At 41.7% G+C, this 17,039-nt stretch overlaps 1 protein-coding gene across 1 annotated transcript in view; it reads left to right on the top strand.

Moving 5' to 3' along the window:
* The window catches only part of LOC103074883 (zinc finger protein 211-like), a 32,131-nt gene extending 24,718 nt beyond the window's left edge, over positions 1-7,413 (top strand). The window contains 1 exon segment of the mRNA XM_082931094.1: positions 6,975-7,413. Within this exon segment, the coding sequence (XP_082787220.1) occupies positions 6,975-7,413 (439 nt within the window).
* The last annotated feature ends 9,626 nt before the right edge of the window (positions 7,414-17,039 follow it).

The raw sequence follows: 17,039 nt of genomic DNA, 5'->3' as shown, positions 1-17,039 counted from the left end.
TTCCCCTTTTTGAGAATGTCATATCCTTGGACTCATACAGTATGTAGCCCTTTCATCTTTGCTTCTTTCACACAGTAATACGCATTTAAGTTTTCTGCATGTTTTTTCATGACTTGATAGCTCATTGCAGTTTAGCTGTAAATAATATTGCTGTTCTCTGGATGTATCATGTTTATCCATTCATCTACTGAAGGACTTCTTGATTACTTCCAAGTTTTGAAAGTTGTGGATAAAGCTACTGTAAATATCTGTTTGAAGGTTTTTGTGTGGATGTCCGTTTTCAACTCCTTTGTCTAAATACCAGAGAGTACAATTGCTGGAGGATATAAGATTATGTTTAGTTCAGTAAGAAAGTACCAAACTGCCTTTCATAGTGGACTGTACCATTAAGCATTCCAGTCGGCAATGAATGAAATTCCTGTTGCTTCACACCCTTGCCAGGATATGGTGTTGTCAGTGTTTGGATTTTGGCCATTTTTATAGGTATGTATTGGTATCTGCCCTTTTAAAATAATTTATTTATTTTATTTTTATTTATTTTTGGCTGCACTGTGTCTTTGTTACTGCGCATGGGCTTTCTCTAGTTGTGGCAAGCGTGGGCTACCCTTTGTTGCGGTGTGCAGGCTTCTCATTACAGTGGCTTCTCTTGTTGCAGAGTACGGGCTCTAGGTGCACGGGCTTCAGTAGTTGCAGCATGCAAGCTCAGTAGTTGTGGCTCGCACCTCTAGGGTGCAGGCTCAGTAGTTGTGGCGCATGGTTGCTCCCCGATGCTTAGTTGCTCCCCGGCATGTGAGATCTTCCTGGACCAGGGCTCGAACCTGTGTGCCCTGCATTGGCAGGCAGATTCTTAACCACTGCACCACCATGGAAGGCCTGGTATCTGCTTTTGATTTTAATTTTTATTTCCTTGCATCTTTGTATATGCTAAATTTTCATGTGGATGTCTTCTTTTAACGAGGTGTCTGTTAAGGTGTTTTGCTCATTTTGTATTTGGGTTGTTGTTTTCATACTAAATTTTAAGGGTTTTTTGTGCTTAACTTTTAGGCCCATTATCCATTTTGAGTTAATTTTTTGTGAAGGGTGTAAGGTTTGTGTCTAGAATTCATTTCTTAGCATGTGATGTTCAGTTGCTCCAGCACTATTTATTCAAAAAACTTCATTTTTCTCCATTGTATTGCACTTGCTCATGTGTCAATGGTCTGATGAGTATATTTCTGTGGCTCTATTTCTGCGCTGTCAATACTGTTCATTGATCAGTTTCTCTATCCTTTCAACAATACCACACTGGTTTGATTACTTCTTCTTCTTCTTCTTTTTTTTGCCTGCTAGGCTTCTTGTAGGATCTTAGTTCCCCAACCAGAGATTGAACCCCTGGCCCTCAGCAGTGAAACCGTGGAGTCCTAACCAAAGGACCACCAGGGAATTCCCAGGCTTGATTACTTTAAATACTAAGTCTTATTTTACTTTTTCTTTCTTTCTTTCTTTGTTTTTTTTAAGATACTAAGTCTTGAAGTTGAGTAGTGTCAGTCTGCAACCTTCGTTCTTCAGTATGGTATTGGCTATTCTAGTACTTTTGCCTCTGTGTATAAACTTTAGGATCAATTTATTTATATCTGCAAAATTACTTGCTGGGGTTATGATTTGGATTGCATTGAAACTATAGGTGAATTTGGGAAGAACTGACATCTTGACTGTAGTGGGTCTTCCTATTTATGAACGTGAAATATCTTTCCATTTATTTAGTTCTTTGATTTCTTCATCACAGTTTTATAGTTTCCCTCATGTAGATCTTGTACATGTCTTGGTAGATTTATAACTAAGTATTTCTTCCTTTCTCTTTCCATTTGTTCGGGGGTGGGGGTATTAATGTACATGGTCTTGTGTTTTTAATTTCACATTTCACTTGTTTATTCCTGATGTATAGGAAAGTGATTGACTTTTTGTATCTTATCCTTATATGCTGAAACTTTGCTATAATTGCTTCCTAGTTTCAGGAATTTTTGTTGTTGTTGTTCTATATTTTGGTTTTTACATAGCTCGTTATATCATCTGTGAATGAAGGCAGTTTTATTCCTTCCTTCCTGATCAGTATAACTTTAATACAACTTTTTCTTCTCATTGCATTAGTTATGCCTTATAGTGTGAAGTGGAAAGTGAGTTGTAAGAGGGAACATCCTTGCTTTCTTCATCTTACTGGGAATGTTTCTAGTTTTTCTCAAATAATTATGATGATAGCTGTAGAGTTTTATTTAGATTAAGTTGAAGTTTTTACCTATTTTTAGATTACTAGGAAATGGAGATTTTGATCATGAATGGCTGTTGGATTTTCTCAGATCCCCCCCCCCACATCTGTTGATGAGATCATGATTGGTGGATTTTATTTTTATTTATTATTATTTTTTTGGCTGCACCACAGCTTGCAGTGTCCTAGTTCCCTGACCAGGGATTGAACCCAGGCTAAAGCAGTGAAAGTGCCGAGTCCTCACCACTGGACTGCCAGGAAATTCCCGCAGGTTTGTATTTAAAGTGGGTTTCTGGACTTCCCTGGATTGCATAGGGGTTAAGAATCCACCTACCAATGCAGGGGATAGGGGTTTGAACCCTGGTCCGGGAAGATCCCACATGCTGTGGAGCAATTAAGTCCATGCACCACAACTACTGAAGCTGGCACGCATAGAGGCCATGCTACACCAAAGGAGAAGCCACCACAATGAGAAGCCCGCATACCACAACAATAGAGTATCCCCCACTTGCCGTAACTAGAGAAAGCCCACATGCAGCAACAAAGGCCCAGTGCAGCCAAAAATAAATTTAAAAATAGGGCTTCCCTGGTGGCTCAGTGGTTAAGAATCCACGTGCCAATGCAGGGGACATGGATTCGAGCCCTGTTCCAGGAAGATCCCACATGCTGCAGAGCACCTAAGCCCGTGCACCACAACTGCTGAGTCTGCACTCTAGAGCCCGAGAACCACACCTCCTGAGCCCGTGTGCCACAACTACTGAAGCCTGTGCACCTAGAGGCCCAGCTCTGCAACAAGAGAAGTCACTGCAGTGAGAAGCCCGCGTACCACTACAAAGATTATCCCCTGCTTGCCGCAACTAGAGAAAGCTGTGCACAGCAACAAAGACCCAATGCAGCCAAAAATAAATAATAAGTAAATTAAATTTTTTTTCTTAAATTAAAAAAAAAACCACAATGAAATACCACCTGACACATGTTACAATGTCTGTTATGAGAAAGAAAAGAAATAAGTGTTGGTGAAGTTGTGGAGAAAAGGGACCCCTTGTGCACTGTTGGTGGGAATGTACATTGTTGCAACTACTATGGAAAACAGTATGGAGAATCCTTACAAAATTAAAAAGGGAACTTCTGTATGGTCCAGCAATTCCACCTCTGTGTATTTATCCACAGGGAGTGAAATTATCATATCAAAAAGGTATCTGTACCTCATGTTTATTGCAGCATTATTTATCATATTCAAGAGATGGAAACAATCTAAGTGTCCATTGATGGATGAGTGGATCTAACAAACATGTGGTAAATATGGCATATTATTCAATATTATACAATCATAAAAAAAGATGGAAATCTTGCCATTTGCCTCAACATGGATAGACCTTGAGGACATTATGTTAAGTGAAATAAGTCAGAGAGAGAAAGACAAATCCACTTGTCCCACTGTTTCCATGGAGGATTGGTTCCAGGAGCCTCTGCATATACTGAGATCTGTGGATGCTGAAGTCCCATAGTTAGCCTTCTGATTCTGAAGTTTTCCCATTTGTGGATTCATCCAACTACAGATCATGTGATCCTGTGTATATTTGTTGAAAAATATCCATGTACAAGTGGACCCAAGCAGGTTTAACTGTACTACATGAGTATACTTACATGTTGAATCTTTAAAACAAGAACAACACCAAACTCAGATACAGACAAAGGATTAGTGATTGCCAGAATTGGGCAGGTGGTTAGATGAAGTGAGTGAAGTGTGTCAGAAGTTACAGACTTCTAGTTATAAGATGAGTAAGTCCTAGGGATGTAGTGCACAGCATAGTGACTTTAGTTAATACAACTGTATTGTATATTTAGAAGTTTCCAGAAGGGTAGATCTTAAAAGTTCCCATCACAAGAAAAAAAATGTACCTATGTATGTTAACTAAACTTATTGTGGTAGTCATAACAGTGTATACATAAATCAAATCATGTGGTACAACTTAAAGAAATACAGTGTCTCATGTCAGTTTTAGGTCAATGAAAGTTTTTATCTTCTCTGATGCTCTTCCTTTCTCTATGAAACCCAAGTTTTTTGATCTATGTCATTTTTCCTCTCTGAAGAACCACTTCTAATATAGTCTCACAATTTTTCTGTGTCTATTTCATCATCAGTGTTGAAGATTTATGTTGCTGGTAACCAAATTCTAGGTTGGTGATGTCCCCTCTCTCTTCCCACTTTGAAAATTTTACTCCATTCAGTTATTTCCCTGAGTTCTAAGGAGAATTCAAATGTAATTAGTTTTTTTTTGACTCCTCTTGGGAAAGGTGTTGATTCCTTTAGCCTCTTTTAGGTTGTTGTTGTTGTTGTTGTTTTTTCTGCATTTGAATTTGGTAAGCCTAAAGGTGTAGTTGTTTTGGCATTAAACCTGCCTCATGTTCCCTGAGCTTTCTGGATCTGTTGGTTGGTGTCTGACATCATTTTGTTAGAAATTCTCCATCATTATTGCCTCAGTTATTTCTTCCGTTTCTTCTTTTCATTCTGTTTGAGATGTTTCCATATGTGTGTGTTCAATTTTTTGTTGCTCTCACACGCGTGTTGTATATTCCGGCATTTTATTTTATTTTATTTTTTGTCATTTTTCAGTTCGCTTTTCAGTTTTGGAAATTTCTCCTAAGAGAACATGAAGCTTAAAGGTTCTTTCCTTAGCTGTATGCAGAGTATGAATAAGCCCATCACATCATTCTTAATTTCTGTTACAGTGTACTTGATCTTTAGCATTTCTTTTTGGTCCATTGTTAAAATTTTCATCTCTCAGCTTACATTTCCCTTCTGGAATTGTATGCTGGCTGCTTTATCCATTAGTATACATTAATTAGCATATTAGTCATAATTATTTTATATTCCCAGTGTGATCGTTCATACATTGCTGTGATATCTGATTTTGATTCTGAAGCGTTGTCTTTTCAAACTGTTTTGTGGGACACTGCAGATTTTCAGAAGACGCCATGGTTGCGAAGAGTTAGATCAATTAGATTCTGCCAGTATAATAGTTGTTTAGGTGGGGAGATACATTCCTAACATTTTGTACTCCATTCACTGTATATCCTTCCCTCTGGCTCCACCGGATGTTCTTTTTTTTTTCGGCCATGCTGCATGGCATGCCCGACCAAGAATTAAACCTGTGCCTCCTGCATTAGAGACAAAGAGTTTTAACCACTGTACCACAAGGAAAGTCCTTCCACCATACATTCTTTTTTTTTTGGCGGTACGTGGGCCTCTCACTGTTGTGGCCTCTCCCGTTGCAGAGCACAGGCTCCGGACGCGCAGGCCCAGTGGCCATGGCTCACGGACCTAGCCGCTCCGCGGCATGTGGGATCCTCCCGGACCGGGGCACGAACCCGTGTCCCCTGCATCAGTAGGCGGACTCTCAACCACTGCGCCACCAGGGAAGCCCACCAGACATTCTTTATGTAATTTTAAAATATTGTGTACTGTGTACTGAGTTCCTCTGGGCCAGTGTTGGCTATTCAGCCATCCTATGTTAGGACTTGTATTATTTGTTTCCCGTGTAGTTGGTCAGATTGGTATGGCTAGTCCTTAGGGCTTTACGGGATGGACATGACTCTGGTTTCAGCAAAAAGCCTCAGAGGTAGCCTGATTATGATGAATGGCAGCTGAGAGAGGCCATGATATCAGGGCTGTGTTCAAGTCATATCAGGAAGTATGAATTCCTTGTGACTAGTGTTTTAGTGCCACTGTCGGTGGCTGCAAAGCACTTCTCTCGATTTTCTCCATTCGTGACATTCTGCCAACTTGTCTTTTCTACTATTTCCCATTTTTAGTATGACTCCGGCCTCTGATTCATTCTCTAACACCTCTCTAAACCACTTATCTCATGTGGTCTTTACACTGATTTTCCCATAGTACCTACTGACACTGCTTGTGTTCTCAACATAAGGAATCCTTTAATATTTCTTGAATGCAAGCAACCTGTTTGCAGTCAGATTTTTGGAGGTCTGGACATACACTTCTGTACACTATCACAGGTCACCAGGAGATGGGGTCCTGGTAAAAGCCGTTGACAGAGGAGTGAATTATAGAAGACGCCTATCGCCTTGGGCCACATCCAGTCCCTGTGTCCTGTACTTGGTGAGAGCAGCTGCTTCTCAAGTTGACCCCAAATTCATTTCCTGAATACGATCCTGTGGACTCGTTCTTTCACGTGTCAAATGTAGAATTGTGATGGCCTTACTCCCCCCAATAAGGTCAACATGAACTTCACCATCATTTCTTTGTTTTCAGGTTCTTTTCCTGGAGTTGAGGATGAAGAAATGACTTCTGAACAGAGTGTATCTGAAGAAGGAGTGTCAAAGATGAGGACCCCCAGGGCAGGTTTGTCTCCTGAGAAGACCCAGCCCTGTAAGATGTGCATTGCAGTCTCGAGAGACATTTTTCACTTGGCTGAAGAGCAAGGAACAAATAGGGAGCAGAAAGCATACACATGTGGGGCATGTGGGAAACAGTTCTATTTGACTGCAAACCTTCAAGAGCACCAGAAGCAGCACATTAGAGAGAATCCCATACAATATGGTATGCAGAGACCCTCATTTTGGAAAAGCTGCCCAATCCACACAATAGGGAATCTACCTACATGTAGATTGGGAATGACTTCGTGGCCAAGATGGGAGTTCAGCCACAGGCCACTAATACCAGGAAGAAATGAAACAACTGTAAGGAGTGTGAAGCTGTTTTTCACAGTGGAAAAGGTCATCACAGCTGGGGAGAAGGCACGAAAGCCTCCAGCTACACAGAAATACTTGTTCAGGATGAAAGAGTCCTTACTAGTGTAAGGTTGTGTGAGTGCAGCAAATGTGGGAAAGCCTGCACCCCAACATGTAAACTTATTCAGCATGAGCAAGTTCACACTGGAGAAAGGCCTTACGAATGCAGCCATTGTGGAAACTATTTTAGCCACAAATCTGGTTCCCTTGGACATCAGAGAGTTAACTGTGGAAGAACACTCTGTGACTGCAGTGAATGTGGCAGATCCTTTAGCCTAGGGAAGTACCTCAGATCACATAGGAAAATCCACAGTGGAGAAAAGGCTTATGAATGCAAGGAATATGCTAAACCTTTCATTGAAATATGCATGTTAATTGAGCATCAGAAAGTTCACACTGGAGAAAAAGCTTATTGATGCACCCAGTGTGGACAATCTTTTGCCCGCAAATCCAATTTCCTTGCACATCAGAGAGTTCACACTGGAGAAAAGCCTTATGAGTGCAGTGAATGTGGGAAATCTTTTACTGCTAGGTCAGGCCTTCATGATCATCAGAAAGTTCACACTGGAGAAAGGTCTTATTAGTGCAATGAATGTGAGAAATGTTTTACTGGTAGCTCTAACCTTCTTCGTCATCAGAGAGTTCACAGTGGAGAAAAGCTTTATGAGTGCAGTGAATGTGGGCAGTCTTTTACTAGTTGATCCTCTCTCTATGATCATCACAGAGTTCACACTGGAGAAAGGCCTTATGGGTGTACTGAATGTGGGAAAGCCTTTAAGCAAAGACAGCTCCTCTGCATCCATAGGAAAATCCACACTGGAGAAAAGCCTTTTCAGTGCAAGGAATGTAGTAAATATTTCACCCAAAGGTGCCACTTGATTAAACATCACAGAGTTCACACTGAAGAAAGGGCCTTATGAATATCGCGAACGTGGCCGGCAGTGACATTGAAGGAGTTTCGGGTGGTAAGAGAGTGAGAAGAACTCGTGAAGCTAATGGACCCTTTCTAGAGAGGAAACTGAGACACAGAGATGATGTGTCATATGTTTGTGATCTCCCAGAAATGGACAGAGATCTGGCCTTCAATACCAGGTTGCCTGGTTCAGGATATCGGGAGTCTGGTCACTTCACTCATCCTCTGCCCCCACCGCCAGGTTTGGGGACTGAAAGAACACCTTGTCAATCCTGACACTTCTGTGCCCCGACACCCACACCAGGAGCCCTGCTCACACCCCAGCCCCATGCTGATGGAAAAGATTATCTTTTCTCTGGGAACCAATATTGATGACTTTCCTGTGATTGACTCCATTTATCTATCCAACCAATTCAGTGCTGTGATTCAGTTATTATTATTGCCATTTGTGAAAGAAGGGGTGTCCAGCTCAGAGATGTTGAAGGATTTCCACAAGGCTCACTAATGTCAGGCCTTTGATGAGCGTGGTTCCTCTACACACTGCATCCATCCACTGTCTTCTCTCCTGCCTCTCCGAGCAGGGCCTCCACTTGCTGTGTCCTGACCATGAACTACCCACATCTGACATCTGCATCACTACCAGGGTCTCCAGCTTCATTTTCACCAGTACACATCTCCCGGAAACACCGTCCCACTTGGGAAGTTCTCCACAGGGACAGCATCACTAAACCAGACACTCTGGACTGGTCATTGGTGTCACCCCAGATTTGACATGGGCTCTACTGCCATATGCAGTGATTCGTTTCCAAGGTCCTGTCCATCTTTACATACCCACCTCAGGATGTCCCTGTTGCCCTGTTATGTGGTTGACCCACTCACTGTTCTGGGCAGTGTGAGGGACACAGAAGGACTAAGAATGTCCAGTCTGGCCCTACATGACCTGGTCTCCAAGCATCATCTTCCTAAGCCCTTGATCCATTGCCTCACTGCTTCTCCCACTGCTCCAGAAAAATGTTAACTCACCAAAATGATGATTGTTAGTTAGCAAGAACTTGCCCTCCCCGCCTGGGGCCCCCACTTGATCAACCTACCTTAAAAGCTACGACTGAATGCATGCTGACCCCTCCCATGAAGACTTAAAAACCCATGTATAGGGCTTCCCTGGTGGCACAGTGGTTGAGAGTCCGCCTGCCGATGCAGGGGACATGGGTTCATGCCCCGGTCCGGGAGGATCCCACATGCCGGGGAGAGGCTGGGCCCGTGAGCCATGGCTGCTGAGCCTGCGCGTCTGGAGCCTGTGCTCCGCAACGGGAGACGCCACAATAGTGAGAGGCCTGCGTACCGCAAAACAAACAAACAAACAAAAAAAAACATGTATAAAAAGATTATGATTTTAGGGGCTTCCCTGGTGGTGTATTGCTTAAGAATCTGCCTGCCAATGCAGGGGACATGGGTTAGAGCCCTGGGACGGGAATTTCCCACATGTCACGGTGTAACTAAGCCCGCATGCCACAACTACTGAAGCCCGCGTGCCTAGAACCCACGCTCCGCAACAAAGAGAAGCAACCGCAATGAGAATCCCATGCACTACAATGAAGAATAGCCCCCACTCGTGCTACTAGAGAAAGCCCGTGCACAGTAACAAAGACCCAATGTAGCTATAAACAAACATAAATAAATTAATGTATTTTTTTAAGTTGTGATTTTAATTGCATTTATTTCAGGTTTGTTTTTTTTTAACCCTATCACACAGCATGCATGATCTTAGTTCTGACCAGGAAAGTAACCCATGCGCCCTGCTGTGGAATCCTGGAGTCCTCACCACTGGACTGCCAGGGAATTCCCTTTGTTATGATTGTTAATGTTGAATTTTGTTTTTCATGTGTCCATTTTTTACCTGTGTGTCCTGACTGGTTAAATTTCTATTCCTATCTTTTGCCTACTTTTATTTTGTGAGATATGGCTATTTTCTCTTTTTTTGACAAAAGAGAGCAGGAAAACAACAAAGATATCTGTTAGATTTCACTCATTCATCAATAATGTGAGTGATTTCTTTTCTGAATGTAATTGTAATTTGGAATAGTGAAAGAATATGTTCTCAACTTTTTCTCAATTTTATACTATGCATAATGTAATGGCCATTATACATTATACAGGTTTAGGAATAACCTGCATTATTAATATATGCTACCTTAGTGTTAAGTCCAGATATTCAATTACACAGTAAATTAATCTCTGGTTTGTAGTGTTTGCCAGTTTCCATGTTTAACTATTCCAACCATAGCCAAGGTCAAATTGCCAACATAATTTCACTGAACATTCATTTGGGAAGCATTGCCAGTAGCCCACTATTGTATTCTTTTTCTGCCATTACAGGTATAGTAGCCGCAATTTTAAGAATGTGGCTAATAAACCATAGTAGAATGATTATAAAATGATAGGTTTTGCATCTTTGTTTTGAAAATCATTTACTGGATGAACAGTTGACTTAAATTTTGCCTATTTAAAATGTAAATTTTGACATATTTGTGTACAGCCCTCCAACCAGTTTCCTCCTCCCATTGTTAATTCATCCTCAACATTACAATGATTGATGCAAGAGCATATTCTACTTTTGTAATAGCTATTTTCAAATGTATATTTAAATGGAATGACTGTGTTAACCCCTTCCTGTATCTTACATCATTTATCGTGTTTATGCACATTTTTTTGTGTTTGTGTATCATGATTTACTTAGTAGTTTTTAACATTTATAATCCTAGGTATCATGTCTTTGAATACATAATTTTTTAGAATGCATTTCTAAAATAAGAGAGCCCTGGGACTACCCTGGTGGCACAGTGGTTAAGAATCCACCTGGGCTTCCCTGGTGGTGCAGTGGTTGAGCGTCCGCCTGCCAATGCAGGGGACACACGTTCGTGCCCCGGTCCGGGAAAATTCCACATGCCGTGGAGCGGCTGGGTCCGTGAGCCATGGCCGCTGAGCCTGCGCGTCCGGAGCCTGTGCTCCGCAACAGGAGAGGCCACTACAGTGAGAGGCCCGCGTACCGAAAACAAAACAAAACAAAATAAAACAAAAATGCCTGCCAAGGACTTCCCTGTTGGTGTAGTGGTTAAGAGTCCACCTGCCAATGCAGGGGACACGGGTTCAAGCCCTGGTCGGGGAACATCCCAGATGCCGTGGAGCAACTAAGCCTGTGTGCCACAACTACTGAGCCTCACTCTAGAGTGCATGATCTTAGTTCTGACCAGGAAAGTAACCCATGCGCCCTGCTGTGGAATCCTGGAGTCCTCACCACTGGACTGCCAGGGAATTCCCTTTGTTATGATTGTTAATGTTGAATTTTGTTTTTCATGTGTCCATTTTTTACCTGTGTGTCCTGACTGGTTAAATTTCTATTCCTATCTTTTGCCTACTTTTATTTTGTGAGATATGGCTATTTTCTCTTTTTTTGACAAAAGAGAGCAGGAAAACAACAAAGATATCTGTTAGATTTCACTCATTCATCAATAATGTGAGTGATTTCTTTTCTGAATGTAATTGTAATTTGGAATAGTGAAAGAATATGTTCTCAACTTTTTCTCAATTTTATACTATGCATAATGTAATGGCCATTATACATTATACAGGTTTAGGAATAACCTGCATTATTAATATATGCTACCTTAGTGTTAAGTCCAGATATTCAATTACACAGTAAATTAATCTCTGGTTTGTAGTGTTTGCCAGTTTCCATGTTTAACTATTCCAACCATAGCCAAGGTCAAATTGCCAACATAATTTCACTGAACATTCATTTGGGAAGCATTGCCAGTAGCCCACTATTGTATTCTTTTTCTGCCATTACAGGTATAGTAGCCGCAATTTTAAGAATGTGGCTAATAAACCATAGTAGAATGATTATAAAATGATAGGTTTTGCATCTTTGTTTTGAAAATCATTTACTGGATGAACAGTTGACTTAAATTTTGCCTATTTAAAATGTAAATTTTGACATATTTGTGTACAGCCCTCCAACCAGTTTCCTCCTCCCATTGTTAATTCATCCTCAACATTACAATGATTGATGCAAGAGCATATTCTACTTTTGTAATAGCTATTTTCAAATGTATATTTAAATGGAATGACTGTGTTAACCCCTTCCTGTATCTTACATCATTTATCGTGTTTATGCACATTTTTTTGTGTTTGTGTATCATGATTTACTTAGTAGTTTTTAACATTTATAATCCTAGGTATCATGTCTTTGAATACATAATTTTTTAGAATGCATTTCTAAAATAAGAGAGCCCTGGGACTACCCTGGTGGCACAGTGGTTAAGAATCCACCTGGGCTTCCCTGGTGGTGCAGTGGTTGAGCGTCCGCCTGCCAATGCAGGGGACACACGTTCGTGCCCCGGTCCGGGAAAATTCCACATGCCGTGGAGCGGCTGGGTCCGTGAGCCATGGCCGCTGAGCCTGCGCGTCCGGAGCCTGTGCTCCGCAACAGGAGAGGCCACTACAGTGAGAGGCCCGCGTACCGAAAACAAAACAAAACAAAATAAAACAAAAATGCCTGCCAAGGACTTCCCTGTTGGTGTAGTGGTTAAGAGTCCACCTGCCAATGCAGGGGACACGGGTTCAAGCCCTGGTCGGGGAACATCCCAGATGCCGTGGAGCAACTAAGCCTGTGTGCCACAACTACTGAGCCTGCACTCTAGAGCCCATGAGCCACAACTACTGGAGACCGTGTGCCTAGAGCCCATGCTGCACAACAAGAGAAGCTACCGCAATGAGAAACCTGCGCACCTCAATGAAGAGAAACCACTAGTGAGAAGGCTGCACACCTCAATGAATAATTGCCCCCACTTGCCACAACTAGAGAAAGCCCATGCACAGTAATGAAGACCCAACACAGCCAAAAATAAATAAATTAAATAAATAAATTAAATAAGAAACAAACTGAGACTGGAACTTCCCTGGTGGTCCAGTTGTTAAGACTTCAATGCAGGGTGCACTGGTTCGATCTCTGGTCAGGGGACTAAGATCCTACATGCTGTGTGGCAAGGCCAAAAAGAAAAAAAAAAAGAAAAACAAACTGAGACCATGAGACCACCTTACACTCATCAGGATGGCTAATATGTGATATATATATTTGTTGTGAAAAATGTAAGTTTTTAATCTAATGTGTTTTTTAATTGAGCATTTATTTTTAAAAAAACTGTAGAATTGCTGATGTTGCACATCTGGTTAGACCTCATAATGGCCTTGTCAGTATTCTTTGGACAAAATTATAATTTTGGACTGGATTTATAATATATAACAGTACCAACCATTACTTATGTTTATTGTTTCTCCTCCCACCATATGTCTCCTCTATTTCTGCATTCCAAACATGGTAGATATCTTCAGATCTCTGATAACACTGTGAAGTTATGTGTGGGGCTCTAGAGGTGTTTTTCGTCTACCTGGAACTCCTGGATCTGAATATGCTTTAAAAATTTGTTTTTAAAGTAACCATATAAGATACAAGTACATAAAGACACAAACTTTTATCTCTAAATTTCCTGTTTCTTTCCATAGTACTTACTTAATGAAAACTTTCTGAAGAGTTGCTACTAGGTAGTAAAGTATAAGTAGATTAAGTAAATTCTGTATAACTAGATAAAATTTTCATTTTCTGCATATTCTATTAGCTCTAGAAATGCAAGAATTTATCTGTTCTTATTCAGCAATATATCCCAATTAATGAATGAAAATTGAAAACCCCTTAACCAATCACCTTTTCATTGTATAATTATTTGTACCTGACCATCACCTAAGTTAAAAAAGAAAATTAGGGGCTTCCCTGGTGGTGCAGTGATTAAGAATCTGCTTGCCAATGCAGGGGACACGGGTTCCAGCCTTGGTCCAGGAAGATCCCACATGCTGTGGCACAATTAAGCCCATGCGCCACAACTACTGAGCCTGTGCTCTAGAACCCACGAGCCACAATTACTGAGTCCCATGCATCTAGAGCCTGTTCTCTGCAACAAGAGAAGCCACCACAATGAGAAGCCCGAGCACCACAATGAAGAGTAGCCACCACTCGCCACAACTAGAGAAAGCCTGCACACAGCAACGAAGACCCAATGAAGAGAAAAATAAATAATAAATAAATAAATTTAAAACAAATTGAGGTCCAGAGCTCTCACGTGGCTGAACTAGGAAGGAGTAGATCCCAAAATTTCCCTTAAAAAAATTAATTGTTTCACTGTAGAAATAAGACAAATGTTTAACAATATTAGGAAAATAATTTTTTTGGAGCAGAAAAATCACTGCTGATGAGAACAAAGGGGCTGAAAGCTGGGAAATCCGGAGCTAGTAGCAGAGATGTTTCCATCAGCCACTGGCCTGGATTTACAATTACAGTAACACAAAGACTCAAAATGGAAGAGAGACAGTAAAAAAAGATGAAGAAACTCACCAGGATAAGGATGGTGCATGTGGCTTTGGCCACGTGGGGAGGTCTGGGGTAAAGTCTGTTGCTGTGGATGTATTGGGCTCGCTGCTTGTATCTGTGCAGGACAAATATCATGCACCCACGAGTCCAGATCTTGAAGCCCAAATAACATCCAGGGGATAAAATATAAATGCATGTAATAAGCTGAGATTTCTGTCTGACGTGGCTGAGAAACCGTACGTAAAATTTTTTTTCACACATTCATGCTGTTTCTAGGACCAATCACATTCATAGGAATATAGACGTTTACCAACAGCTGAAGGAACCAGAAAAGGAAAGTAAAGAAGCCAATGCATTTGGGGAGATTGAATTCTGAAGTCTATCCACCAAGAGGTTCTGGGACAAAACTTAATGGCCAGGAAGCCACTCAGAAGGCAGGTAGTGCCGAGAGAAACCCCTGTGGCCACTCTGTAAATACAAGACAAATGTACACCCAAGATCATAGAGGAAGTGTTTCAATCCAAAAGCTGTCATTTTCTGTGGGATCCCTCTGGAGCTAAGAGCCAAGTTGTTGGGGAGGCTAATAAAATAGTCTTGTTCAGGCTTCAGAGACAACAATAGGCTTTTGACTAAACAAAGACTCTGAAAGGGCTACACATCAAGCTGCTAGACTACATCCAGGTCAGCAGAAACGGTGCTAGTCAGTCTTGGGATCTAACAGATAAAGAAGGGAGTAAGTCACAAAGCTTCCTGGGACTTGGGAATCTGGCCAGTTCCTGGAATTCAGCGAACATTCTGAGACAACTGAAGTGTCAATATATTTGCGTTAATAGTCAGAGCTGCGTACTTGCATGCAAGCTGATGACTATCAGCTTGCGGTTTGGCGTTAAAAGCAGGACTCCTTTGGGCAGCACTCTGAAGTCCCACCCGTGGGGTGGACTCACCGCCCTGGACCTTCCCAACTGGGACTCCAGATTGCTGTTCAAGGGAATTCCTAGCTGCCACTTGGATCTGGAAGTAGGTGTCGGCCCAATTCGGTGATGTATGCTCTGTTATATACTCTGTTAATATTATTGCTCTCCCTCTAATGATTGTATATTGAAATTTATATACTCTGTTAATATTCTTATTGCTTTCCCTCTAATGATTGTATATTGAAATTAAGTTAAATCACTTTATTAAAGATTTGATTGAAGCTGTTTCTTCGTGTGAGACAAGTGGTTATTTTGCCAGCGAATCCAACGAACCTTAAAACTGAAAGCAGGCTTTTGGCGAAACAGTTGTTGGCCAAGATCAGTTGGTTGTCAGTCTGATCAGTGGGTCTCAACTTATAACTGGTGAGCAAGGTGAAGTTATGAAGACAAAGGCAGGAGGAGTTTTCTAGGACCCCAGCTCCAGTGTGAGTGAGGAACATAATCCCTATTTCCAAGTTGGCATGCCCATCACTTTCATATCTGGGAGATATTGATTTTAATTTGAAACAAAGAAATGGTAGAAAGATAAACATAAATGTATTACCTACTTCTACTCAGCTGTATCTTCTGCTCAGCTGTATCAGATAAATGGGCACTGAGTAATCTGGAGAAAGTAAATCTTGCCTAATATACAGGTGCTTCTAAGCTCAGCCAGTTATTCAATTGTTTTTGATAGTTATATTTTTTCCAAAAAACAGAAAAATATATCTTGGGTTAGGAATCCACCAATATTGATAATTTTGTAAAGTCTGTATTAAGAAAATTGTGCGTTGCACACGAAACTGCTCTGTTTTCAGTGAAACCTCTGGGTAGCCTCTGTACATCAGATCAAACCATTTTCAGTAATAGATTAAAATGTGGAAATACAAAGTGAAATATTATCTAAAGATTAGCACATTCACTAGCTGGGGCCAGGATAAGTAGGTACGCATTGACTGATTAGGCCTTATGATTAAGAGGGAAGGTCAGGGAATTCCCTGGCGGTCCAGTGGTTAGGACTCCACCCTTTCCCTGCTGTGAGCCTGGGTTTGACCTCTGGTTGAGGAACTTGTAAGGTCGGATCTTAACAAACGGCACCGCGAAACAGAGGAAAGCTTCAAGTGAGCTTTATTAGGGAGCACTCCTGGGCGAGGTTCACTGGTCCGAGAGAAAGGAGCCAGAGAAGTCGCACCCGGGCGAGGGTTTGGGCAGAATTTATAGGGGAAGAAGGGAAAGGAGTGTGGTGAATCCGGGAGGGCGCAGGGTAGTCCTTATTTGGTGGTCTCTTCGGGTATCATGGCAATATCTGGTGCCAGTTACATCAGTCTTGGGACCGTTAGTCCCGCCCCTAGAAAGGCGGGAAGGCTGGGCCGGGTGGAAAGTCCCCAGGTCAGTTCCTGGAACTGGGTGGGTGGGAGCTCCAGGTCAATTCCGAGAACTGGGTGTGTGGAACGTTCCTGGCTGATGCAACCTGTGTGTCTGATTGCGTTCCCCTACCTCGGGCCAGTTGGCCTTACAGAACTAAGATCCCAAAAGCCACACAGTGCGGCCAAAATAAATAAATAAATAAAATAACAATAGTAAGGGAAGTTCATTCACGTGAATAGGGTGTAGGTGAATCAGACTGGTGGAGCAAGGAAAGTACAAAAAGCAAGAGAACAGCTATCGTGGGTGGCCTGATCATCAGTTTTTGTCACTGAATTGGGCACAATCACTAACTACGCAGTCAGAAGAGTCTTTTCTAGGGGGACGAGA

This window comes from Lipotes vexillifer, unplaced genomic scaffold, assembly GCF_000442215.2.
Source record: "Lipotes vexillifer unplaced genomic scaffold, Lipotes_vexillifer_v1.1 scaffold995, whole genome shotgun sequence".
NCBI classification, from domain to species: domain Eukaryota; kingdom Metazoa; phylum Chordata; class Mammalia; order Artiodactyla; family Lipotidae; genus Lipotes; species Lipotes vexillifer.
Note: the sequence above shows the minus strand (reverse complement) of the source record. Positions and strands in the feature narration are given on the sequence as shown.